The sequence below is a fragment of the Anoplopoma fimbria genome, chromosome 9 (genome assembly GCF_027596085.1).
Source record: "Anoplopoma fimbria isolate UVic2021 breed Golden Eagle Sablefish chromosome 9, Afim_UVic_2022, whole genome shotgun sequence".
NCBI lineage: Eukaryota > Metazoa > Chordata > Actinopteri > Perciformes > Anoplopomatidae > Anoplopoma > Anoplopoma fimbria.
In genome coordinates, this window is record NC_072457.1 from 26,933,350 (window position 1) to 26,961,042 (window position 27,693).

The 27,693-nt window shown below is 41.1% G+C and overlaps 4 protein-coding genes across 7 annotated transcripts; 1 reads left to right on the forward strand and 3 right to left on the reverse strand.

The window, feature by feature from the left end:
* Positions 1-454: 454 nt before the first annotated feature.
* Positions 455-8,672, reverse strand: LOC129096451 (calcium-binding mitochondrial carrier protein SCaMC-3-like). 3 transcript variants are annotated; one of them, XM_054605234.1, is made up of 11 exons: positions 8,495-8,672; positions 6,833-7,085; positions 4,537-4,660; positions 4,311-4,398; positions 3,375-3,486; positions 2,929-3,087; positions 2,664-2,816; positions 2,468-2,581; positions 2,170-2,337; positions 1,941-2,088; positions 455-1,401 (listed from the first exon to the last, which is right to left on the reverse strand). In XM_054605234.1, exons 2-11 carry the CDS (start codon positions 7,061-7,063, stop codon positions 1,190-1,192), a joined length of 1,509 nt encoding a protein of 502 aa, XP_054461209.1. In that variant the 5' UTR covers positions 7,064-7,085; positions 8,495-8,672; the 3' UTR covers positions 455-1,189. The 3 variants fall into 3 exon arrangements, with proteins under 3 accessions (XP_054461209.1, XP_054461210.1, XP_054461211.1); XM_054605235.1 differs by having other exon boundaries at positions 8,491-8,672; XM_054605236.1 differs by lacking the exons at positions 4,311-4,398; positions 4,537-4,660; positions 6,833-7,085; positions 8,495-8,672 and having other exon boundaries at positions 2,929-3,090; positions 3,375-3,444.
* A 1,263-nt stretch (positions 8,673-9,935) lies between these two features.
* si:ch211-196h16.12 (regulator of G-protein signaling 5) lies at positions 9,936-12,988 on the forward strand. The gene is made up of 5 exons (XM_054605251.1): positions 9,936-10,761; positions 10,856-10,912; positions 11,013-11,065; positions 12,282-12,445; positions 12,540-12,988. The coding sequence occupies exons 1-5, from the start codon at positions 10,718-10,720 to the stop codon at positions 12,705-12,707; spliced, it is 486 nt and encodes a 161-aa protein (XP_054461226.1). The 5' UTR covers positions 9,936-10,717; the 3' UTR covers positions 12,708-12,988.
* A 110-nt stretch (positions 12,989-13,098) lies between these two features.
* Positions 13,099-16,295, reverse strand: c9h19orf53 (chromosome 9 C19orf53 homolog). Its single transcript, XM_054605253.1, has 3 exons — positions 16,146-16,295; positions 14,642-14,697; positions 13,099-14,289 (listed from the first exon to the last, which is right to left on the reverse strand). The coding sequence occupies exons 1-3, from the start codon at positions 16,234-16,236 to the stop codon at positions 14,143-14,145; spliced, it is 294 nt and encodes a 97-aa protein (XP_054461228.1). The 5' UTR covers positions 16,237-16,295; the 3' UTR covers positions 13,099-14,142.
* On the reverse strand, positions 16,236-27,558 carry mri1 (methylthioribose-1-phosphate isomerase 1). 2 transcript variants are annotated; one of them, XR_008531427.1, is made up of 7 exons: positions 27,189-27,558; positions 25,290-25,513; positions 22,920-23,089; positions 22,661-22,837; positions 22,331-22,555; positions 16,572-20,678; positions 16,236-16,321 (listed from the first exon to the last, which is right to left on the reverse strand). XR_008531427.1 is itself a non-coding variant. In XM_054605244.1 (6 exons), the coding sequence occupies exons 1-6, from the start codon at positions 27,318-27,320 to the stop codon at positions 20,545-20,547; spliced, it is 1,062 nt and encodes a 353-aa protein (XP_054461219.1). In that variant the 5' UTR covers positions 27,321-27,558; the 3' UTR covers positions 16,431-20,544. The 2 variants fall into 2 exon arrangements, 1 of the variants encoding a protein (XP_054461219.1); XM_054605244.1 differs by lacking the exon at positions 16,236-16,321 and having other exon boundaries at positions 16,431-20,678.
* Between the last annotated feature and the right edge of the window lie 135 nt (positions 27,559-27,693).

Genomic DNA, 27,693 nt, shown 5'->3' on the forward strand with positions numbered 1-27,693 from the left:
CACTTTACCTCAGAGTTAAACCTGCACATTGTGCACACATAATTTCTGAAAATACTGTGAGGCACTGGACCCTGTAGTGTGCTTAAAATATAGGAACATTTATAAAACATGAGCATTTTGCTAGTAATTATGAAACCTCTACACTTCTTGATATGGCTTTGGTTGTTCCACTCCTGTGAAATTTAAAGTCCTTTGATGTGCTTTACTCAGTAGTAATCCTTACAGGAAAGAGGAGATTGACAGAGTCTCCTCCTTTTTTCACCTGTGTTTCAATCGTAATTGGAGAGGTAAGTTCAGACATTTCTGTAATTTTACAATTATGTCTGTACTTTAGTATTTGTAACATTTGTTAGAGACATGTCTATCAAAGTCTGTACTCTGTAACTCCACCGATGTGCAGCCACTTCAGGTTCCCCTCACGTACAGGACAGGTGGTTGAATCAATCCTCTGTATCTTCTCTATATTACATTACAGTCATTTAGCAGACGCTTTTATCCAAAGCGAATTACAATCAGTAGTATATTACATATCATTCACCCATTCACACACTGATGACAGGCTACCATGCAAGGTGCCACCATCAGACTCTAACTAACATTCATGCAACATCCAGTCCACACCGATGGCAAGCCTTCGGGAGCAACTTGGGGTTAAGTGTCTTGCCCAAGGACACATCGACTGCCGAAGCCGGGTATCGAACCACCGACCCTCTGATTGGAGAACTACCTTGCTCTCCACTACACCACAGCCGCCTATATACCACCTAGGAAGAGAAATAATGCTGTAGGAATGTAACATGGCCTCGTTTACCTTTTTTCGTTCTCAGGCAAGTTCATGCAAGTCTTCATCTGTCCAAGTCAATGCAGTAGCAGGAAGCTTTCACACAACTGCATGCACTGCAGTGCAGCATATCACACGAGTAAATCATCACAGCGGCTGCCGGTTCAGTTGAGGTCCTCCAAATGTGAGGCTTTAACAACAGATTCAATATAATGATGATTTGATGTGTTTTTTTCTCTTTTCCTTCCATGGTCTATTCTCCATCCCATCATCCTCATCCTCAAAACTCACAACCTGTGATCACAGGACCATATATTTATCCACAGTCAAGGCCCACGTCTTCATGCATTGCCAACCGATCTGTACGTGCTTGTAGTTGAAAGCCACCCCAAACCATCAAACGTTTCTCTACGCCTTCTCTTTCCCACCCCTCCTACCATCAATGTCCACTCCCAGGACTATCCTCGTGTACTCATAGACCACGTAGGACACACTGACGGCAGGGATGACTTTCAGCAGGTTGGGGGATATTCCTCGATAAAGTCCGGCCACACCCTCCTGGGTCACGATGTTGTGAATCAAGGCCAACATGGAGGGTTTAGGAGCTCCCTTCACTGAAGCTGAGGGGAGAGAAACAGATGAGAAACTTTCTGGTCTCTCAATTCATGTGACTCTGCAAAACTGTGGCATCTGGTACAAATGCACGGAATCATGTTTGCCCTTGATTCTAATTGGAAGTTTGTATACCTAAGTTAAAGTGGCATCATGGTGGTTTTGCTGCATTTTTTTTTAGCTCATCAACTAGAATAGACCTGGAATTTCATTACTGACAACCATTTTCAAAAGACCTTGGAATCAGTAGCTGTCGCAAACTATATAACATCTTGCTGTCTTCCTGAGGGGATGAAGTTTGAAGTAGAAAGTTCATAAAAAAGAAATAAGTTGACCTTGAGGTAATATTTGGTAAGACACATATGAGATGAGGGAATATCTTTTGGAATTTATTCCTCCAGCAGTGTTAAGGGGACTTTGACAATCTATAATAAGGAGAACTGAAGGAGTTGTTACCCAACACTTAACAAACAGACTTTACGTTGTTTTTTTCCTGTAATTTTCCACCCATCTGTATCTATATTAGTGTGACCACAGTTATCCTGACCTTGTGCCTGCATTCGAGTGCGGATCAGTGCCAGTGGGTAACTCGCCAGCTGTCCACAGGTACTGGAAACGGCACCGCAGCCGACCAGCACCATGACCCCCGGGTCGGTTAAACCTCTGTTCCTGTTCAGCCAGGAAAACTTCAGTGTCTGTGGAATAGAGGGAGTGAGAAGAAGGAAAACACTAAGGAGACGCACTGGGACAGCATTGGGCTTTTATGTCTCTCTGACCTCGTAGACGGCCAGGTCGATGCCGGCGTAAGGGACAATACTGAGCAGGTTGGGTACATAGCCTTTGTAGAAGGCTGCGACACCTTCTCTCTGCAGGATCTGTTTAGCACAGTCTGCTATTCCTGAGTACTGGCCTGTTTTTCTAAGTGTGAGACGGGTCTTTAGCACCTGTGTGGATAAAGAAAGGAAACAAGAAGGAGGAACAAAAAGAAAAAAGATGTAATTAATTCCCTCATCATGCTTTTTCTTGACGCTTTATGAATGTTATCTTTTTATGTGTATATTACCATAAAATTACCTCCATTGGGTAGATGGCTGTCTGAGCTGTAGCTCCAGCCAAAGAGCCAGCAACAAATCTCTCATGAACCCTCAGATTTCTTTTCTCATTTTTGCTACGCATCAGATTCTTGATCTAGAAGTCACAGAGCAAAGGAAATAATAAAGTAAACAGAAATTGAGAGAGTTGTAATAATGAACAAATTATAATACTCCACCTGTTCATAAGCTGTGAACTTGATAGCGGTTTCTGGGGCAATTTTAAGCACATTGATTCCATTGCCTCTCCACAGCGACCGCGCTCCTCCTTCTTTCAGCATGTACTGAAAACTGCTCAGCACATTCCCTTTAAAATCACCCAAACTCTGAACCTGGAAGAACCGAGTCAGAGAGGTTTCTCTCAAAGCTCTGTGCCACAAATCAAAGATAAACACAAAACTTTCACACATGAATGATCTAAGAGATGAGATCATCCTGACTGACCTGTCGGAAGACTTTGAGGCGGTCTAAGGGGGCGGTCCCAGTCCGAGATACAGACCCAGCAAAGGCTCCAGCCATCAGCTGCCGCCAGACATAGCCAGACTTCTTCTCCTCCTCAGAAAATTCATCTGGGATTGTCAGCTGCTCACCTATATCCAACATCTACTGAAGCCGTGGTGTAGTGAATGAGGAGCGGATATTATGATAAGGAAGGGGAGAAAGCAAGAAAGAAAGAGTTGGAACAAAAAAAGGCACCATGTTTGTGACAAATCAAACTCTTTGTTAAGTTCAATGTTCAACTGTAGATGACAGGAAGTACTGCAAAGAATCTGCGTTTGTTTTGCAAGCATTGCTTCACAGATGCTTTAAGCAATGGATGCTGTAACCCGACCATGTCATCATTTAGATGATACACAGTGCTGTTCTGGTTCAGGTGTGTGTGACCTCACCATTGAGCGTTTCCAGTAGCGCGCTACATCCTGCATGTTGGTGAGAGGCTTAAACAGGAAGAAGTCTCGCCACTCACTCCAGTCAATGGTCATGGTACCGTCTTTGTCCATTCTAAGTGAACAACACATAAACAAGTAATTAAATTCATAGACAGTACAACTGTTAAGGTACCCAATGAGCTACAGCGGGTGAGATCAATAATATAGATATAGCATTGAGGAATCCCTTTAATGCCTTGGCTGTAAAAAAATTATGAGAAGACACTTCTTGGCTTACCACAAACTAACCTATCAGAGGAACTGAATGTACAAAACTAATGCTGCTTTCAAGACACTAAAGTAGGAAATGCAACACTTACACAAAGTAAAAGGACAAAAAAAAGTTATGAAAACCCTGATCTTAACTTTGTAAAACAAAACAACAGCAATAGAAAATAAGTAGCATGTACTGTAGTTCAGCGGACCGGGTAATTGTGCCATTACTTCAACAGGAGGAGGGATGGAATGGGAAGGTGCATAAAGAGGGTTGAAAAGGATCGTTTATCTAGCCAAGAGTCTTTTGAATTTAGAAAGAGTGAAACATTGATGTATCATTTGAAGGATGCAAAGCTTAGATGTTTGATGCTTCAAAAAACTTCTACACTTACTGAATATCAAAATCTTTGAATGACAGAGCTGTTAAACTCCAACAACAAACCACTTGCTCAACACTCTCAGAGGCCAGATTTAAGAAGAAGAGGAACCTGTTGTCTTCCATGTGTTAGTTTACAAGACAGGAAAATGACTGACTAGTACCTTTGCTGTTCGTGTGACTGTGCAACACAGTGAAGCTCACAATTTGCTGTTGAAATTTGGATTCTCCACTTGAGCTAATCCTTTAGATTACTTTAGACCCTAATGTGATGTATAATCAGATCTCAACTTATCTTAGCTGACCTTTGCAGAATCCTGGTGGCGTCCTTGAGGCTAATCTCCACACCAATGGTTTGTAGAGAGTGCTGGATCTCTGCTGCGTCTATCTGACCTGCAAACATCCACCAGTCACACGCAGTAGGAGAGAGAGAAGTCAGAGCATTGAAAAGATAGTTATCTAATATGAACATTTTGAAGTAATAGTGCCATCAATTTGTATTTCAGCTGTGAGCTGTTGGCTGCTACAGACCATCATTGTTCCTGTCCAGGCTTCTAAAAATGAGTTTGAGCTCTTTTTCATGCGTGCGAAGATACTGGGTGAACTCTTCAAAGTCCAGTACTCCATCGTGGTTGGTGTCGCTGGCCTCCACGATCTGAAAACACAGACAGCCAGGTCAATGAAAAATAAATGTCTGAGCATTTGGGAGGTATTTGGTCAGGGACCCAAAACGTTACTATTAGCCAGATGGTAGGTTGTGATTGTAGGTTCTTGGATTATTGTAAACGTTGTCTTAATTCATTCTGTACAACAGCACATGTTTGTTTAATTTATCAGCCCAAATACAACAGAGGTGACCCTGACTGCTGCAAAATGCCACAAGATCAAGATTGCACTCCATGTTTGTAGTCTTTAAATACTCCTCTACCTTGCCATCTGTTGGAAAAATAATCATGCTGTGTAGATGATGAATGACATAAATAAAAAAGTGTAAAATATGACTTTGTGGTATTTAATTGATTTTTGTCTGTTTAACTACACAACACATCCTCAGGTTCAAAAACAAAAAATAAAAATACCCTTTTATTGACCATGCAGCTGGAAGCTCTGCATTTATAGTTGTTTATGACAAGTTATTTGAAGGTTTTGTTAGTGTATAATTCGTAAAAATGTTCACCTAGGATTCAGTCCCATCATCGAAATCTTGTCAGAAAGTATTGTGAAATCGGTCAAGCTAAATATTCTGTAATGTAATCTCTGACATAGTCTAAATTAGTGGTTTCAAGCAAAAAGCTTTATTTTTCTACTTCACAAAATAAATGTGGCTTAAAACAGGAGACATGCAAAATATGTGAAAAGAGATCAAGTGTAAGGTTATCGCTCTCATCTTACAAAGTCCTGTTCCTTGTACTAAAATAGACATCATACTGCCCTTTACATGCACAAGCATACACACATGCATGCACAAACACACACAAACACACACACAAAAAACACACACTAATACACAGTTTAAAATGTACTTTGTGGGGACTTGCATTTGGGCCCTAAAGGAAGGAGAGTCCAATAGTCCATAATGCGGCTGTGTGAAGATTTTGATGTTCCCACAACATGAGTGGTATATTTTCACAAACAAACGCACACAGACGAGAGAAAGTGAGAAGACAGCGAGTCGTCTTGACCACCCACACACTTTATCCAAAACAAACAGTGGAAGGCAGACTGACGGGAGAAAGACAGACTGTATGTATTCAAAATAAAGTTATGCTGTTGATGTCCTTTGCTTCTGATGTTGCACAAACAGAAGCGGCAAATCAGAAGGATCAAGTAGTTTCCACATACAGAACTAGAAAGGTGCACTCAGTGGAGAGCGGATTTCCACCAGGTGTGTCTGCAACCACCACTGCTGTATTGTACATACATACATACTTACAGGCATAGGCACAATAAAAAAAAAAAAAAGTAGTAAGGAGTTAGCAGTGAATCAACGGCAGTATCAAACAGGCTAAAAAGGTGTTTTGAGAAAGTTTGAGTCACTGCAACCACGAGAGGTCCTTGAGTATGTTGTCATGTATGAGTATCCAAAATAATATGCAGTTTGGTGCAGCAGTATGAGAGATTAGCTGTGGACAGTCACAGAGATATACACATACCCACACAACCAATTATATCAATTCCTGGTTGAGATAATAATAATAAAAATGGGAAGGATCTCACAGCAGGCCTTCACTGGATGTTTAATTAATGTGGAGAGGAGGGATTATTGGTTCCTCTGATTTAATATTAGAAAAGGAAATCCCTCTGAACAATGCCACTCTCTCTCACAAACATACACATCCAAACACACAGAACGACAGAGACAGACATATGTCTAACAGCTAAAACCATAGAATTGGTTTACACAATGGCTCTGTCAACAGTCTAGCAACATGATTGCAAACATGCCACTTCTAGTTAACTATATAATCAAGAAGAGATACTATTGATCAAATACGAAACCATCTCATCGGTCTGTCTAATGGGCCTCCTTCTCGGTGTGCACGTTCTTAACACAGTTTTGGTAGAGAACAAATAAGGGGTCATTTATTGATTGAGTGATGGAGACATTGTGTCAGATGACCAGCCCTATATATATCTCCACTGACTCAGATTATTTCATCTGCTCTAAGAACACGGACAATTGGAAGTTATCTAAACGCCTTGATACAAACAACTGTATTTGTTAAATGTGATATGATGTAATACCCACACACCACATACATGCCTCTGCAGGGTATCCCAGTAAACAAACAGGTGTGTGTGTGATAGACGTGTCCTGCTGTCTTACCTTCTCCAGGGAGCCTCTGGAAAGCCCTCGGCCTGCCAGCCCTGTCCGCAGCTCCAGGATGTCGATGTGTCCATCTTTGTTGAGGTCCAGCTGATCAAACAGATCGGCCCAGCGCTTCTCCCTCGCCCTCTCCCTCTCCCTCTCCCTCTCGCTCTCGCTCTCCTGGTCCGGACCAGGAGGTTTGCTGTCCTGGCAGTGCGCCTCAGGGAAGCAGGTCCATTGGGGTCTCATAACTGGTGCCAGTCAGGGTCAGCTGATGGAACACATGGGCATCAATTCAATCAACACAGCCTGACACATAACAGTCCTTACATCTACCAAAAGCCTCAATCCCTCAATCATTTACTTGTACAGCAAATTCAAGACCTTGTGAAAAAAAAGTGTAGTATAATCAATCTAATTAAAACTTGTGACATACATTTATATTGTTAGACTAGTGGTTCCCAACCTGCGGCTCGGGGGAAACCCGATTCTGAGGGTTCATTAAAGGAACACTCTATTGATTTAACATTAAAATCCTAAAACATTGTCAGACTCACAGTATTTTATTAAAATGGAATAAAATGGATGCAGCAGAACCAGAGATATGTCTTTATTACTCCACTCTCTACTGCCCTGACAAAACCTGGAGCCTACATTACCCACAACGCAACTCGACCACCAACAGTTCAGGTGGAGATTAAGGTGAGTTGTGCTACTGTTGGCTAACGTAGCCAAAAGCCTAAAGGGTCAAAGAGGAGATGAAGGTAATTACAGGCCAAGAATCTAATGTTAATTGAAGTTTCCTCTAAAAAATAATGTTTTTTGTAAATAATAATTTAATTTTTTGGACAACAGTAAGGCACGCCTATACATCTGGAACAAATAACAAAGTTCCCTGGTTGAAGGGACCACAGATAGAAGACTTAGGCAATCGGTGTTACATTACATTACATTACAGTCATTTAGCAGACGCTTTTATCCAAAGCGACTTACAGGAAGTGTATTCAACATAGGTATTCAAGAGAACTACTAGTCACCAGAAGTCATAAGTGCATCTCCTTTCTTAAACAAGCATCTTAAAGCATAAACCAGAGCAAAAGTATAGTGCAGAGGCAAGTTACTACCAATAATTGCAACAGACTAATACGAATATAATAAGTGCTACAAACTACTACGAATAGGATAAGTGCAGTAAATTAAAATGGGGTCACATGTTAAGGGGTCACAAGCAGACACAGCTTTGATATAAGGGGTCACAAGCCAAGACCACTGATCTGGACTAGATCACATAACATTTGGCTGGTTTACCCTGATTACACAGTGTGGTCCTGGTATTTATTCCTACAACATGAGGCATAAAGGCAGCAGGGAACCACAGCCATTTTAATGAACAAGCTTGATTTAAGAGGTCACTTTGCATTACAGGTCTGGTTTGTATTATAACATAATGTCTCGTGGTCTATCCTCAGACTGATCTTGATTAAAGACATGTAGCTATTGCGCAACCACTTTTTATTAAGACATTTTACAAACTGGTAAATATCTATTTCTGTTCAAGGCCTGAGGAACTTCAAACATACTGAGGAGTGGAGAAATAACTGATATTTGGTAAAAAATATCCTCACACTGTGTTGGTCCAACAACAACAACATCTACGAAACCATTTTAAGACTCACTCACTGTCTGTTTATCTCCAAGTCGCGGCTCATGGTAGGATGCAGGGGATCCGGAGCTCAGCTTACTGGATCTGGCTCCGTCCTGAAACCGGATTTGACAGCAAGGACCCAGGAGCCTCTGTGTCCCGCCAGCACTGCCTGCTCCTCCGCCTAGTGGCTCTCACAGAGACTCTGGTTGAAGAAACAGGAAGCGAGAGAAACACAGCCGCCTCGGCCGAGTGTCAGACCCTCTGTGGAGGGTGGACACCGGTGCAGGCTGCAGGACACTGACACTCACTGGTTATTATTGATGCATACTGACAAATGATGGAGCCTAAGTCTCTAACATTTGTGTTATAAACTCCAGCAAGAATCTTTAGTACTTTACATATTTCTGATAGTATTATTTTTAAGCAGGTCTCATATTTTCTAGTAATTTTTCTATTCTATATTTATGTTCTTCACTCGCAGTACTTTTACTTTATTTTTATTTCCTCCTAATATATTACTTGTTTACTGTATGTCTGTATGTATACATATATAATACCTTTGTACTTTTATTTATGTTTTATATTTGTGCAATACATTGCACATTGCACTGTGCAAAAATGGTTAAAAGGTTAAAAGTAGTTGGAATAGTTTTTTGTTTTTTTTCTCTGTCTGTAAATATAGTATTTCAGTTATTGTTGTTTTTTCTACTGTTTTTTTATTGCTTATTTATAATACTTGTTTTATTTTATTTTTATTTTTCATTTTATTTATTTTTTTTATTTTTTATTTTATTTTTTATTTTTAGCTTGTCTTCTTCTGCTATGTCTCTTGTGTGCACTTTACTCTGCGCTGTTGTAAGTCTGCAAATTTCCCCGCTGCGGGACTAATAAAGGATTATCTTATCTTATCTTATCTTATCTATCTTATCCACTCCAAACATGATAATAACGACATATTAAAACACTCCTCTACTCGCTGTACTTTTCTTGTATTTTTAAATGTATATATATATATACATATACACACTTTGTACTTTTATGTACATTTACTGAAAGATGGACTCCGGACATGACTATTACGACATATTCAGACATTCCTCTTGGACTGTGAAAACAGAATGAACACATTCATCATTCAGCACAGTGAAGGTCAAATGTCAAAATGAAGGTCCAATAAGTAAAACACATTTCTGAGTGGAGGGCAGCTTTAAGTAAAAGAACCGACTTATTCCACCACTTTTAATAGTAACATGCCACTGAGAGGCATTTTTTCTTTCTCAAAATTGATCCTATGTATTTAAAAATGGGAATCAATAATGAGCTTGGAGGCCACATGGGGATTTGGAGGTGCCCCCCTGACAATGCACTGTAAAATTACAAAACACACACACCAACACACTCAGGCTCTGACAAAGAGTCGTACAAAATTTGACATTATACCTTAAAGTGACATTTTTGTGTTTTTTTAATGATATATAATATTGTACATTACATTACAGTCATTTAGCAGACGCTTTTATCCAAAGCGACTTACAATAAGTGTATTCAACATTACAATGTACAATGATATAGAGATAAGAATTGACTGCTGAGAGCCACATAGGTGAATTACCAAATTAAGAAAAGTTTCAAGTCATAACAAATGAGAAAAAGGAAGAAGGAAAGAAGACAAGCAATATAGTGGTATGTTGCTTATTGCAGAGGGGCTGAATTAAATGACATGTTGGGTGTTATGTCTTATTTTGCCCACATCCTTCGACATTCAACACTCACTTCTACATCCTACAGTCCTCTGACTCTCCAGAGATCAGTGATGACATCAGCCCACCTGCTCCCCTCTCATCACTTTATTCTCTTGTGATAAAACACTCAAAATGTCGGTCTAGTTTTATTTTAGGATTGTCTTTTAAGACAAGTACTGATGCCTGACCACACACACAATGGAGTTCCCACTGCTTTAATTTTCCCATTATATGTGCCGAGTCGCTTTCTATCTCCTGTTGACAGGCCTGCGTCGTCAGTAAGCACGTACACCACCTCTCTCATTCACCTCTATTCACTCTAATCCCATCTCTTCACCCGCTGCTCCGAGGGGAGCAGATTGAAGGATCAGATAGCAGACAGGTAGGCCATATAAATAAGCAGCACACTGGTTTGGGAGTCTGACTCATAAACTCTGAATAAATTGCCTCCTGTGATCAAATACTGCACAGGCTGTTCATTTTACCGTTGCAGGTTTTCTCAAACTACACGCCTCGATGTGTAAAGGGCTCTCCTCACTGCCCTCATCATGCCTGGAGAAGTAAGTACGCAACCGGGTCATCATGTTTTCTATGTGAATAAGTGATTCCCTGATTGCAGAGTTTGTATTATGAAGTGTTGTACGTGTGTTTCAGGGCAAAAGAGATGAGGGTGAAGTTAAGCCATCTGGGGGAAACGCACCACAAGCAAAAGTAAACTAAAGAAACCCCTTAATCCAAATAACTATTAAATCCGCTCATCTGGCAGTTATCACAGTGAAGCAGAATTTTGACCATTTCTCTCTCTTCTCAGGGTTCAGGATGGAAAAGCTCTTCAGGACCTGGAAACTCTGCTGAACAGCAAAAGTAAGATTTTTTCGTTTAATTATTTTAACACTGCTTCCAAAGTCAGTTAAATGTTTCAATAACGCAAACAACAGGTCTGTTGTATGGAAGACATTTTGACATGTCACAATAGGAAAAGCACAAAATCAGATTCAATTATAAAGTCAGAATTTAACTCATTTAGCTGATTCAGTTTCAGGATCCTGGTATTGTGCATGCTGGCTCAGCGTCACAGCTCATTAGGACACTTGACTAGTACAGAGCCATCATTTATTTTATTAGTAATACCTATGCTGCTCTGGCAAGTCAAAATGCCTGCTTTTCAACATTTCTGCCATGTGTAATGCAGAACAGGAACACTGCGTTAATCTGGCACAGCAGGTAGTTTCATACTTACATCCTGCAGTACTTATGTCTGTACACGTCTCCTCTTATACAACACTAATCCTCAGGAACAACAGGTCATCCTCCCCAGGTGCAATAGTATAATGCAATAACACTGACTGAGTATTACTGTGGTTAGCATTTCATTAGAAATGTGTTCAAAATTTAAATACTTGACTGTTCTGATACAAAGATTAACTGACCAAAAGATTCACTATAAAAATAACTTATTGCAAATAATAAAGCAACACTATGTGAAAAGAAGAAATATAATATTCTTCTTGCAAATAAAGTTAATTTCATATACACTAAAAAACAACTGACATATATGGCTCAATTCAATACACTCTTAGATGGTCTGGTATGACCAGTAGCTTTGGTGGCTAGCAAACTTTATATAGAGACGATTGTATAACTGCTGAGTCAGATCTCAGGCGTCTCGGACTGCTCTTATTGTGTTACTGTACACAACATTTTAACATTTACCATTATTCCTGTTAAATGTCACATTTGTGTACATTGGCTGCTGCTCAAGTTACATAGTCCCACCTATAATAACTCATATTAAATACATAAAAACCTTCAAATAAATCCTCTCCTGTAAATTGTCGATGACAGAGCAGCTTGGCAGAGGTGTTTTAAGGATTGATCCGTGAACCCTATAGAAAGGTATCTCAGAGCCAAGCAAGCATGAGAAGATCTGACTTTGACGTTTTGGCCGTATTTAAGGTTCGAGATGTTTCCAACATGCTTTTTTTTCGTCCCACTTTGTGTTGTCATGTCTGGTCTTGTCCTGTCCTGATTGATTTGTATTCCTGTTTCGCACCGTCTGGTTTATTTTTCTCTCTCCCAGGTGGTCGGCAGGCGTTCCGTGATTTCCTGCGTTCAGAGTTCAGTGAGGAGAACCTGGAGTTCTGGCTGGCCTGTGAGGACTACAGGGTTGCCTCTTTAAACCTGCAGAAGACCAAGTCCAGCGGCATCTACAGCCAGTTCATCAACCCTGACGCTCCAAAGGAGGTTTGTGTAGAGGAGCGTGATGTGTGCAGTCAGGATAAAAAGTTGACTATAACTAAGAAAGAAAACCTTATTCTGAAATCCGTTTTCCCCTCAGGTCAACTTGGATGCTGAGACCCGGGAGGCTCTGTTGAGTGTGACGGACTCTCCGTGTGCCAACACATTCAACAACGCTCAGCAGAGAATCTACAACTTGATGGCCAAAGACTCCTTCCCGAGGTTCCTGCGCTCCCCTCACTGCATGGAGGCCATCAAAGCTCTCTAAACGTGCACTGTTCCTTACCACAGACCTGCTTTAGAAACAGGTGCTGATGAATCTGTACTGCTTGTTGTGCTGATAGTATTTTACCACTTAGTTTAGCAACTAGTTTGTTTTGTGATTGTTTTCCATATGGCAGTGATGTCTTAATGCATGCTGTTAGTCGTCTCACATATAAAACCTCAAATCATGAAGCTCACATATAGACGGACCTGCATTTCACCGCTGGACTGCATAAGATATAAGTGACATCCACAAAGGATTTAAATAAATACCTCATAAAAGACAACTCATTACGTGGTACTTAATGAACATAAGTATTTATTTTATTCATATTGTAAACAGTTTGTGGCTCCTGTGGGAGCTGCACAAAATCTGATAATTTCCTCATTTTATGTCACTTGAGTCGGCGCTGGTTGAGGCTGAAGACTTCAAGTTAGAAAATGAAAAAATATTCTTGGTGTTGCAATAGAAAGAAGTGAGGTTACTCTGTAGCCTGCTCCTTATCTCCAGTTGATGCTCGAGGCTACACTCGCTGCTACTAACGCAACACTCTGAATCTCTGATCAAACTGTTGCCCATCTAGTTGCATTGTGGGTAATGTAGGTACCAGGTGCAAGTGGCTATTTCTGAGGATATTAATCCACTCTTAAAATAATGTTTCTGATTCCTACAGTGTAAACACTCGGTTTTGCTTCTTAGTCACTGATATTCAGCAAAGAAGCTGCCTGTGGGAGGACTGGGCTCTCAGTGGCTCCAAATTCAGATAAATAACTCACTGAAACATATGGTCTTAATTGGGAAAGCCACCTGTGATTGTCAACATTATCCGTGTGCAATAGCACTTCTCTCTGAGCCTTAATTTAACTGAAGTCTGTTCATCTTAAATAATAACCATTAAAATATTTACAGAAATGATCAGTGGTGGCTGGAACTTACACTTGAACATATCTCAAAGGATTCTTGACAGTGATCGGTGTAAGATTCATAGTTTTTTACTCTGATTATTCAGTGTTTTCTGTACAATCATACAACAAAATATTACAACCCAAGGGTCATATAATCATGGATTCTGATTTTGGTTTCAATCAAGATTTTAACAACAAAAAACAAGCTAACAAATAAGGGTCAATAAAGTCGTATTGTGCCCCCTAGTGGTGGTTTATGTAAATCCCATGGTCCAGTGACACATGGCCTTTCAATAATGCATCTTCTCTTAGTCTATACATTTCTTTGTAAACTGAAATACAAATAATTAGAATTTGTGCAAGAAGTGTCTTGACTATTTCAGCCTGAAGTCAGCTGAAACATTCAGGGAGCAAAAACATCACAGAGCTGGCAGATATCTTAAATAGGAGTCCTAGAAACAATCGTAGTTCACGGAGCCCATGACTTAGACCTGAGGTTTAGCACGCTCACCCTCAGGTCGGTGTATCAAGCTCTATTTGGAGCTGCTTCCTTGACGGGCTTCTCCTGGTTTGCTTTTGCGTTCAGCTCCTTTGACCACACTCAGTGGCTTGTGGAGGGATAAGCTTGCTTTGTGGGTCACGTCCTTCTCAATCTTGTTTCTGATGGCAATCTCTAGACCCTTAAGGGAGCAGAAGAGGAGGTCAAGTTAAAACATAGTAATCAGTCAGACTCACTAATGTATTTACTGTCAGATTCTAATATCAGATTGAATAATACATTTTATTTGTATAGCGTTTTAAAAAAAAAAAAGGTACTCAAAGGCACTTTACATGATAAAGACAGAAACAATAAAATAAATAAAAATTTAAAACAAGGCAGAGGGATATTATAAACAGAAATAAAAAACCAACAACAAGAAAAAATTATTAGCATCACAGGTTGAAAGCAGATTTAAACAGATGAGTTTTAAGTGCAGTTTTGAAAGGACTGGACTGAGATAAATTGACACTTTTTGTTAAATGCGTCCTCACCTTCTTCAGCTTCTGTTGCTCAACCACTTGAGTCTTCTTAGGTGCAATGACCCTCCCTTTAGAAAAGGAAACGACAATATCATTGTCAAATTTCTAAATGCAATTGCAATCACTTTAACAAATCAAATAATAAAAACACACATTCTCCGTTTTCAGACAGATAGGTCTGAAATGTCATGTGTTACATTAAGTCGAAATACACTGAGTAATAAGCTGCCTGTATCAACAGAAAACACTAGCTACTTTGGATCTGCCTCTGTAGCCCAAACTAACTCAACCCAAAGTTTAACCGTCTACATCAGAGCATGTCTTGTTTGGTAAACTGTGCATGTCATTAATAGTGTCATTGATGTACAGCTGTATCTGTAATAAACGCCTATAACGCTTGCTACGTATTCCCTGGCTTCACCAGCAATGTCAACGTTTTTTTCCCTGAAATCCAAACTGTGTTTTAACCTGATCACCTGACCGATAAAGGGTAAACATTTTAAATCAGGATTGTGACCTTGTAACATTCCCCCAGTGGCCCATTTGTTGGGTATAACTAATGCAGTCTACTCTACTACTATAGCGCTGCAATAAATCCTCTGTGGTCACTTTGGAGGTTTTTGTTTAGATTATGGTATTGTTTGATTTTATGCTGTTGTACTAAGTTGTGTTATCTACCTTGACTGACAATAACAGGATGGACAGAAAAAAATGAACACTTTTCATTAAAAACTGTTAAATAGTATTAAACAGCACAGTTTCAACAAAAGGTGCCCATCATGATCTTCGATGAAGCTAGGTTGTAGAGCTACTGTATTATAAGCTAAAGATTATATCTTATCTTATGTACAATAATTTATATTATAAAAATCAAGCTTTTCTTTCTTCTTGTAATTAAAGCTGGTCAAACATCTCGTTGTGTGTGTGTGAAGGATGGGTTTTTCTAAACAGATTCATTAAAGGCTTGACTAATATATATATATATATATATATATATATATATATATAAAGTCTCTCAGTAGACATAAAGTGAGTCATGTTAACATTAACTTTCTCAATAAAAACACCATTACACGTAATAAAGCAAAGAAATATCAAAAATATCAAGCATATCTATGTTTAAATGTCTATGTTGTGAGCTAACGTAAAGCGAAGTAACGAGACGTAATTCGACTGACGTAAAGCGAAGTGACGAGACGTAAAACGTTGACGTAAAGCGAAGTAACGAGACGTAAAACGTTGACGTAAAGCGAAGTGACGAGACGTAAAACGTTGACGTTACCTGCGTCACAACTCACATGCGTTGAATGGTTTTGGTTTATTCAGTCAATGAGCTTAATAATGACTATAGTATTTTAACGGGAAGGAGCACAACAGTTAATAAGCCATATCTTGATATTTGTTGGGAGCTGGATGTTGTAAATATTCAAACACGTGTTGATACTGTTGGACAGAAACCGTTTTCCCGCCTTATCGGCGACATATCACATCAACAGTGGAGATGTTCAGCTCATACCTCCTTTCCTCGGTCCTTTCAGTTTGCTTTGATGTTGTTTCTTCGAGACTCCTGGCCGCTCAGCTTTAAACTTCTTTGAACCTTGAGCCATTTTTGCTAACCGGAAATAAAAGGAGCTGTTCTTCTTCGTGGTTTCACATAGTAGTCGTCTTCCCTCCGTGTTACAGTGGCGCCACCTACAGGAGTCTCAGCGCAGGTTCATATCATTCAGTGTTTTTGAAAAAGAAAGAAACAACTCAAGTTATTTCACCGTGGTTTTGTTGTTTTTACTTTATTGATGTGAAAGAGAAATCTCTTAATTCATGACTGCACTTTACAGCATTATATTCATATACATATATGTATAAAAAAAATCCAGTTTTAAACAGTTTCCACATTACAAAATAAAACCAGATCAAGTGATTATCAATAACAACAATGACATACTTGCACTTAAAGAGGCCATCTGAACAACACTCCTTCCATGGTAACTGCAGGCCATACTAATAATCAAGAATAATACACATACACCTGCTTTGATAATTAAATCAATGTGGAAAATACTTGGCAAGCAGCTCTGAATTTTGGCACCTTTATTAGGTGTGTGTCGGGTGTCTTTAGGGGAGGATGGTGGAACATCTTTTTAAACAGAGTACTATAATACTGCTGCTTCAAAAGCATGGTGTTAAACATAGCGTAACGCAGAAACAATTCAGCTGCAACCCAACAAAACACACTGGCCTAAATCTAGGCTACTTTGGCAAACTAAAAGCACCGCCACAAATTATTTGTCACTTTGGGTTCAAGATACAAACATTTGTGAGATGTGGAGACATTGAGTCCGGATTTTTTATTTTCTACAATCTGTCAATCTGCTTTGCTGCAGCCTGGCATGTTAAGTGCATGTGTTCATGCATTTCAGTGTTTGAGTCCGTGTAGCAAGACGGAGAGGTAGTGTGTATGGTTGAGGAGGCCTCCCCAGTGTGGTGTACTAATGGCCTAGTTACTAGGAATCACAATGTCATGAAATAAAATAACAAACCACAGCCAAACAGTTATAATCATGATGTACAGACAAACAAAAATCTCATACCTCTTAAAGATTGAGAAAGAAATACGTGGCGGGACTGACGGCCACAAAGTTGCTACATACGTCTGGAACGTTGTCTAAAATTGCCCCCAAACAAGTGATGTGTTAAACTGTACAAAAGAAATAAAAGTAAAATGCACAAGTTTATTTTATGCTTGTGTGTGACCTAACAGCATCTTTGTGAGTTCAGGCTCGATGGATGGACCGAGGACAGATGAAGAGGAGGAAAATTGGAAAGCGAAGCAAGAAATTAGCTTATAATACATCAAGATATGGACAATGATTCTATGGATACTGCAATTAGTGTTGACATTTTTTTTAGGGTGTTTTCTCTGGAACTCTCAGTGGTCCTGTAGAGAATTTAAGTTGTGTATTTGTCACCTGTTAAAATGAATTAAGTAAATGACAAAGTACACAAGGGCAGTGTTTGAGGTCAGGAGGGGTGTCAAGAAGGCAGACTATGTTGCCACATCTCTGACGAGGCTCTTCTCCAGAGATCTGTGGGCTTGACGAGATGGCGGTCTGACTACATGATATAAACCAGGGTGAAGGAAGGACTGAGGGGTTGCTGTCTCTCCGTTCATAATGCGAGCTCACATCAGTGAGTTAAAATGGTGCTGCACCTGTAAGGCAGTGAGCAGTGTGGGCCCCCGAGTGTGGACCTGTGACATTCAGTGCAGCGAGAAGGTGAGTCCCATACAGATCGACATATCTAGGACTTTTCTAAGGAGCCAAAAACTGCAGGAACTCAGTCACACGCCTTTCACAATAATAGTCTACTGGTTCTGGGTAAATATTAGGTCAGTCAGGTTTTAAACTTAAAAAAAAGTAAACTAGAAAGTCGTACATGTAGGGCTGCAATTGATGATCCATATAAAGCTGGTAAAAAAAAAAGCAAATGGTTGCATTTGGGATTTTTGCAAAAAAAAAAAAGTTATCTTAATAGTTACTGATCTATTTCTGTAAATTTAACCTACGTATCGTTTTCAACACTAGACAAATCAGAAGATTTTTTCTGCCATCTTCAGGACCTAGAAGAGATAAACTACAGAGAAAAGCAGTTTGTGTAGTCCTAAACGGTCTGGTGGAAGTCAGTCTGGAGTAAAACAGCATTTCAGTCAGGAGGAAGATTATTCCAAACAGTCGAAACACATTCTGAACCGAGCAGAAGGGCAGGAAGTGACTGAGTCTCTGAAATCTGTGTTGACAAAAGATAGTTAATCTGATGTGAATATTACATTCTGATTGTTGGTGTCCCAGAGCTCTCTGCATACAGGTACGCGGTGTGGATAAGACCCCACAATCCTAAAGGAATAGTTCACCACAAAATAAAGACATGAAGTCTTCTGCTCCTCTCATCAACCTTTTGACTAAAGCCAAAGTGTGTATGGTCTCACTAGTTGGCCTGATATTTCCCTCTTTTGAGAAACTGAAGTCAAAACCATGTTTTTACAGATTTGGTTCTCTAAACACTTTCAAATACCTGCATAATGTCAAGACTGTGGATATCTAAACCTGCATTAATTGCTATTTTGTGCATTAATCGCTTATTTACACATCCTGTGGACACAGAGCAACATTTCATTTGGAGTCATGTTTGTGTCCAACTGACAAATGTAAGTCCAATATTTACTCTCAATTCAGATCTCATTTGTTTTCCACCAACTCATGAGGAGAATATAAACGAGTAAGTCAGTTGTTTGGTGCTAAACGGGTAGTGTAAAGTGTGTTTACCACAGCTGTTTCATAAAAAAACATAAAGACAAAAAAATAGGTTCAATTAAAGGCTGTAAAACCAAACCAAAAATGAGCTGAAAGAAGAGAAAAAGTTAAGCTGAAGAGTTGAATGACACTTTTCTATTGTTCTGATTCTGATCTATTTAAACACACCCTTCAGTGGAAAGCAGTGCTTCTACAAATATCACGATATTAAGTTATTGTTTGATTATTATTTCTTTTTTTAAACTTTTTTCTTGGCTGTAAAACAATGGTTTTGATAAGTAACTTGAGCTAAGCCTGAAGCTTGTATTTTGTGGTTGCACAAACATTAGTTAAGTCTTGACTGACATGCAAGTGAGCAGATGACCAAACTTTCATTTTGGGGTGAACTATTCCTTTAATGGTGATGCCTGTATTACACAAATACAACAGCATAACAGACCTCTGAGATCACAGCGAAAGCTGTTATGGCAAAAGATGACACAATTTCCCTTTTTTCCCCTCCATTCTTACAGAGAATCCTGTGCAGTATGGTGAGTATCTGTATGGTGCTGAAATAATTATGGGTACATATTTATAAGAACATTATGGAGAATACAGGTGTGGTATGATACAGAACAACTGGGAATAGCAAGATACAAACAAGGAGTGAGGTATAATTACAGCCATGTGTTGTCACAGGCTTCAGCCGACTTACAAGGACCGATCAAGAAATTCAAAATTTTGCTGCACAGGGTAAAAATTGAGGGTAAAATACTTTTTTTCATGTCCCTAAAATCTGCTTGAGTAAATGTATTTATGAGCTATGAATTTGGATTATTCCTCTTCAAAATGTTCTATGCAGGACAAAATAAATTAAATGTTAATATAACATTTTTTATGTCAAATTTAATTTCAAACAACCATATTTTTGGTTAAAATAGCAGTACCTTTCACTAGGAGTTAGTTTTCTACATATTTACACACTACCAGCAAGAATATGTGTATTTACAAGTGGGTAGCAGCATTTTAGAAACCATGGCTAATAAAAACCACTACTCTGAAATTAAAGAAACAGACTGAGATTTTTTGTTTGTAGTTTAAGAAGAATTACCTCATAGTTTTTTTGGCCAAATAGAATTTTTGGGATCGAGTCCAGCTGAGCGCTTTCTGTCGTTGCAGAAGCCATTTAGAAAGAGAGAATGAAAGACGGGATGGAAAAGGTGTAATGTAACATCACAAAAAACAAAGAGGGACATAAAATATTAGGGGAGACTGCACATGAGTGTCTGCTTGACTCCCTGCAGTGATTATGTGTGTGTGTGTGTGTGTGTGTGTGTGTGTGTGTGTGTGTGTGTGTGTGTGTGTGTGTGAGTGAGAGACTGAAGAGCATTTCTTCTTCTGTGTGCACCACTGACATGTAACAGTGACTGTGCTTTAACCAAAAACTAAACCACAACTATGACTGTGTGTGTGTGTGTGTGTGTGTGTGTGTGTGTGTGTGTGTGTGTGTGTGTGTGTGTGTGTGTGTGTGTGTGTGTGTGTGTGTGTGTGTTGAGATGAGAGTGTCTTTGACTGTGTGACGTTAAGGTGCAGTGGTGCACACGGACCAGCAGGCGGGGCTGAGCGGCTCTAGAGGGCCGTGAGGCGGCCAGTGAGCGCCGCCTGGAGCTCCGAGGGGAGGAAGACTCCCAGCTCGGTGATGATGCCCCCTGTGATGAGCTGGTGAGGGGTCACGTCAAACGCCGGGTTCCACACCTCGATACCTGCAGTAAAACAGGAATGAGTGACATGGTTACAAAAAAAAAAGGTTGGCGATACTAGATTGGTGGTACCCCCACAACCCCTTTATCTATACTACCATTTATGTACAACATTTATATTTACTTGAAGCTATCTGATTTAACCATTTGTCACGTTGTTTATAGCTAATACACTAGCTATCTTTTACTTAAAGCAATTTCAACTATTTATCGATTCTATCTGTTGAGGTTAACTGTTCTGAACTCTTTCTTTATTATTTTAGCTTTTGATTGAACCATTATGTATTTAAGCTAATTCAACAACTACCTATTGTTAACCAACTACTTCAACTGATTATTTGTTTCTTAAAACTAACAATTTTAACAGGTTATCAGTCGCTTTTAGCTAACTATTTCAACAGTTTACTCGTTTCTTTTAGCAAAAATCCAATATTTGTAGATAACTATTTTAAACATTATCTGATATTATTATCTATAGTTATTTTAACTGTTACTTTTAACAATTTTTCCATTATTTCTTGAGATTCTGAAGTTTCATGGCTAACCTCATCTGTTTATTCATTAGTTTGCGCTAAACTGTGTGTCTCTTTAATGTAATTTTAATAGTTTTTTGACATTTTTGGAGCTCAATGGAACAAAGGAATCCCCTATATCAGGGCTTTGGCTACACGGGTAGCACTTCTTAGTACTTCAGTTAATTGCTGGTCTCTTAATGGGATTTGTTATCTGTACGAACATTTAAAATAAAGGTCTTATAATAAAAACATACATGAATTTTTAAATTCCGTATACAAGGAGGACCATAGAAGGATGTGAGAGGACAGTAAAAGAGAGAGGGGACACGTAATGCACGAGCACACCTCTCCTCCGGGGGCCACTGTGCTCATTAAATGAGCTCTTTAATTACTGTGATGTCACCGAGGCACCCCTCAGCTCCGGCAACGTAATTAGAGATCAAATGACTCAATTCTGCGCTAACAAACTAACCTAAAACACACAACCAATGTTCGCTCTTATGGACTCATAGACTTTAATGCATAAGTCTGTAAGGGCTCCGGGTTCAATGCAATTATGCAGACTTTCTTGGGGGATTTACCCACAATTCACAGCCTTGCTGCCAATATAAAAAACAATGGCCGGGGAAACCCTGATGGTCGAGGAGTTCAAGGTGCTGACCATGAACTGCAACACCTCTGGTTTGACTCTGGCCGGAGACCTTTGTCGTACGTCCTTCCCCATCTCTCTCAACCCTGATTTCCTGTCATCTATCTAGTGTCACTGTCTAATAAAAGGCATCCGGAAAAATAATAATAATCTGAAAACCCTTTTAAAACAAGTTTAGACAGAAGCAAGAACTTTACCAAACACTTTACCGGCAAGAGACAAGCCTCTGTCCCACCCCCTCATACAGCATTTGGAGTCCTTGCATCCTCTTTAACTCTGATACTAACTCTGCAAGTGACGTCATTAAAGTCTGTGAGGGTTCAGGGCTTAGGGAACATTGGAACTGGGCCACCACGCTCATCCATCTCTCAAAGCCTTAATGTTTTCCCATCGCTCTCCTCTACCCGTTCCTGTCATTTTATACTTCTGAAATCAACATTCATGACTTTTTTCCCCTTGTACATAAACCACCAACACGCCACGCTTCTTACCCGGGGCAGCAATGGGGACTCCGTTTATACTGGTGAGTTCCTCGGGGGGGCGCACTTCGATGATGATGTCCCGTCCGCTCTCCAGGCTCAGGTCGCACGACGTGCTGGGCGCGGCCACGTAGAAGGGAATCCCGTGGTGCTTTGCTGCGATGGCCAGCTGGTACGTGCCCACCTTGTTGGCCGTGTCGCCGTTAGCAACCACCCTGTCTGCACCCACCACCACAGCTGAGAGGGGGAAGACGATGGAAAGAAAGTCAGTGCTGATAAAAGAGGAAAGTTTGAATTAAAAGAAAAAAAAAAAAACACATGACTCCTCAGGCAAACACACACCTGTGATGTCCATCTCTCTCATGGTGAGGGCGGCCATGCTGTCTGTGATAAGCGTGGCAGGGATTCCCTCTGCTACCGCCTCGTAAGCCGTCAGCCTGGACCCCTGGTTGTACGGCCTCGTCTCCGTGCAGTACATGCGCTTCAGCCTGCTCAGCGCGTGGAGGCTTCTCACCACACCTACACACAAACAGTCATTATTACAGCTTCAGTGCCATAAACATTGGGCCCTTCTTTCCTCACACCGAGGCTCCGGCCTTACCGAGTGCGGTCCCGTATCCAGCTGTGGCCAGCGAGCCGGTGTTGCAGTGTGTGAGGATGGTCACAGAGGCCCTCGGAACCCCGGACAGGATGTGCTGGGCTCCATAGTTACCGATCTTCTTGTTGTCATTGACGTCACGCTCCAACATGTCTTCGATCCAGGCAATTACACTGCAGGAGGGGGGCCAGAGGAGGTGGGAATTGAGAGGAGGCTCCATCTGCCACTGTGGACTCAATGCGTCCGTCAAGTCTGCAGTTACAATATGTCTGCATGTGTCTGTTTGTCCTGACTCCAGTTTATTTGTGCCTCTTTCTCCATTAATCTAATCCATAATCTTTTTCTTATTGTAAGGTTTTAACCTCATCATTCTTTCATTTCTTCTACTGTAGCTGCATTATATTTGTCCTCAGGTCATCTTACTTTGTATTTACAGTATCAGTCCATTACATAATTGTAGCCACTCAGCGTTTTCTCAGCCATCTGTCCAAAAACTATTTTTTGAGACTGGCCCACAAGTTTAAAGACCCATGTGCCTGTGCTACGTCATACACGCCACTGATCCAGCATCAGTCTTCAGCACAAACTACGCTCAGTTAAATATAAAGAAATGCATACTCTAGTATACCTACTGGTGTATTACGGTTTCAGAGGGAAGCGTAACTAACTCATAGCGATTAACAGGAACCACACCTCTGTTGTACTGTGACGTTTAGCCTCACAGATTCATCATCAGCAGCACATTTACTGCTGATGATGAAAGGAAGTTCCAAGTAGTTTCACATCTCCCAAAGCATCGATCCTACTTTTTTATTTCGGATAAAGATTCTGATCCCTCAACTCAGGGCATCTGCTGAGATCGATTTCTGCTCCGAAACTGGTGTGTTTCCCCCCCCCACGTTTAAAATCTGTATACCGCTATACATAGTACTAAATGTTATGTGATCCAACATGAGGGACTGTTGTGGTGTGGAGTCGCTTGCCCGCTGTGACTAAATGACTAACTCATATCAGAAACACTATCAGCTTTTATAACGACATTGACAGAGAAACTGTATCAAACGTGGATTGGTCACGTAGGGTTGATACCCGATCCGCCTAATAAAGTCAGTATTTAAGCCTATATCGATCCGGATTAGTGCATCGCTACCCAAAACTGGTCTATTGTCCCAACATGACTGCAACCCCCTGGATGTTGTTTTTACACCAACATCTCTCTAAAACCTTCACACATGTTCTGCTGCTTTCCTGCATGTGCAGCTCTAATCTACAGTCATGTTGAGCAAAGCAGTATTGCAAAAATAACAGTATACAGGGTTTCTTTTTCACTCTGTCATCTGGAATGACATATACATTTTAGTATAGTGTGCACGCTTTGCAATTTGTGACGTTGATGTGATCTGATAACTTTCAAAACTTTTTTTAAAAGACACCTGCAGCTGGTGTTGAAAGAAAAAGTTTAGATTATTACAGTTCACAGTTTGAGTTTTATATGAGAAGAACAAGCAACCCATTTGTGCTCAGTGTTTTCTAACAGAGTGTTGATTTATCTTAAAGGGGTCCTCTGGAGTTTTCTTGGAAACAAATAATTTCATTTTTTCCCCTTTCAATGCAAATGCGTTATCTTCTTCATAAAACACTTGCAAAGCAGTCTGGAGCACACATTGTCTCGTGGTTATTCATGTTTACTCGCTAATGGTATTCGTCTTCCCTCCTGAACTACCACCACTAAGTGGAAATGGAAAAGAAGGATGGCTGAGAAGTTCATAAATTGAATTAGTGCCTTAAAGAAGGCCCTCATTCACAGACTAGAGGGACTCGTGGAAAACATTTTGCAGTAGAACCAAAATGTGTTTGTGGCAATTTAGTAAACGGAAACGTTACCAGAAAGAAATCTGCAACTAAAGGATAACATCATTTATTTAAATTAATTAAATCAGATGTGTCTCTTCCATAGTTACTGTCTTTTTAGTGCAAAATGTTCTCCATTTTGTTCCCCCCCCCTGACAGGGAATCTTTGCTGTGCTCCGGTCATGGGTTAATAAAAAAATAACAATGATTTGAATAGTAAAATAAAGCAACTTTTGAAGACACCCATTTGTTTTGACCAAATTTAAATTGCTGAAGCCTCCCATTAGCTTTGGTTGAGCTTTGAAATGTTTTTTTTTTTTTCATGGAACAAGGATTGTTAATTTCCCCCAATCACTTACGTTAAAATCGCATTAAGAAAAGGTCTGTGAGTGTTAATGTAAAATATGTAAACCCATCCTTTAATCAGTGTTTCAATTAATCAAATGACCGCACACCAACTGACACTGTGCAGTCGCCCGCTGTGTAATTGGAGGCGGTCACCTCTCCCTCTAACCAGCCCACCTTTCTCTGAGCTGCTCCGAGTTCTTCTCCATGCTCTCGTTCTCAGCGAACTCCATCAGCTCACGGGCGGCGCGGCCCATGTTAACGGCGGTGGGTCGAGCGGAAGTCAGGTGACACAGAGACTCCCTGATGAAGGTCACGGGGTCATCACCCCCGGCGCCTGCTCGCAACTCCACGGCCAGGCTGAGACAGCCGACGATGGCGATGGCCGGGGCGCCCCGAACCTGGAGGAGGAGGAGGAGGAGGAGTCAGCATCACATGGTGGTCCTCATCTTTGGTCTCTATGACAACTTCCAACAGATGTCTCCTATCTTTAGTGTGGATTATTAATCTCTTTCCACCACAGAGTTGTAAGTGGGTGATCAATGAGCCAAAAGCTTTGACTTTAATCATATCATCTGTCTTAATGTCTTCTCTCTCTCTCTCTCTCCCATTAGACTCCATTATTATCATGACATCACCCTCTCTGCTTATGGAACATTCCTTCACTCTGTCACACACACACACCTAGACACACACACACACCTAGACACACACACACACACACACACACACACACACACACACACACACACACACACACACACACACACACACACACACACACACACACACACACACATCAAACGTGTAGCTGCAGTCTGAGTGTGTAACCGGGAGGACAAAAGAGTGAATATCTGCTCAGCCCTAATAAGTGAAAACATTTTTAAAAATGTCCCCCGCTGTTGGAGAACTTGAACAACATGCAACTATGTGAGCATCTCTCCGTGTCAGGCCTCCAGGTGTGGAGCTAGAAATGAGCCGGAGGTGTCACTGGGTGCATCTCCAGACCCAAACGCGAACAAAAACCCTGGCAAAGGTCATTAATAATTCATCAATAATCTCTCCCAAAGAAAGAGGAAGGGGAGGAGGAGGGGGGGCATGTGTTTCTATGGGTGGATGGCTGTGTGCAGATGTCTAGTTAGTCTAGTCGCGCTTGCAGATGATAATGTGGAAACTATATATAAAGGATGGTAGTGGTGGTGGTGGTGGTGGGGGGGGTAGATGGCGGGTGGTGCAGGTGCACCCAAAACATAAATACAGGCCGACAGAGGAAAGCAGAAGGCAACACAGGCGTGCAGCAGTGGGAGCACAAAAGAAAAAAAATAACATGCACGACGGAGAGAGAGAGACAGAGAGAGAGACAGAGACACAGAGAGAGAGAGAGAGAGACACAGAGAGACAGAGACAGAGAGAGAGACAGAGAGAGAGAGAGAGAAAGAGAGAGAGAGAGATAGAGAGAGAGAGACAGAGAGAGAGAGAGAGAGAGAGAGAGACAGAGAGACAGAGAGAGAGAGAGAGAAAGAGACAGAGACAGAGAGAGAGAGAGAGAGAGAGAGAGAGAGAGAGAGATGACAGAGAGAGAGAGAGAGAGACAGAGGAGAGAGAGAGAGAGAGAGAGAGAGACAGAGAGAGAGAGAGAGAGAGAGAGAGAGAAAGAGACAGAGAGAGCTAGAGAGAGAGAGACAGAGAGGAGAGACAGAGAGGGAGAGAGAGAAAGAGACAGAGAAAGAGAGAGAGAGAGAGACAGAGAGAGAGAGAGAGAGAGAGAGAGAGAGAGAGAGACAGAGAGAGAGAGAGAGAGAGAGAGACAGAGAGAGAGAGAGAGAGAGAGAGAGAGACAGAGACAGAGAGAGAGACAGAGAGAGAGAGAGAGAGAGAGAGAGAGAGAGAGAGGAGAGAGAGAGAGAGAGAGACAGAGACAGAGAGAGAGAGAGAGACAGAGGGACAGAGAGAGAGAGACAGAGAGAGACACAGAGAGAGAGAGAGAGAGAGAGAGACAGAGAGAGAGAGAGAGACAGAGAGAGAGAGAGAGAGAGAGAGACACAGAGACACAGAGAGAGAGGAGCAGCTCCGTACCTTCATGGACTTGATGGCCTCGTACGCGTCCTGCACAGAGCGGATCTCCTCGTACGCGGTCTGGTGAGGCAGCAGCAGCTGGTTGAGGATCTGCAGAGACCCGGCCCGGTAGCGGATCGCTTCCAGCGTCATGACCGCAAAACAGAACGAGGCGGGATGATGTAGAGGAGGGTCTCTCTCTCTCTCTCTCTCTCTCTCTCTCTCTCCCCTCTCTCTCTGTCTCACACACACACGTCGAGAGGAGAAGTGCAGGAGGAGGAAGAAGAGGAGGAAGAGGAAGAGGAGGAGGTCTGCTGTGTTGCACGGGAGGATAGGTGGGGGAGAGGAGTGAGAGAAGGGCTGCAAACCTCCACACTGACAGACACGGAACCACGTGTTCACCCGAGCAGGAAGTCCTCGTCTCCGAGGCCACGCCCACCAAAGTCTCTCTCCTTCTACCAAGACTCCCCTCTTCTCTTGTGCTCCTGTGCACCATCCCCCCTCTCCTCCTCTCTCCCTTTGTCAG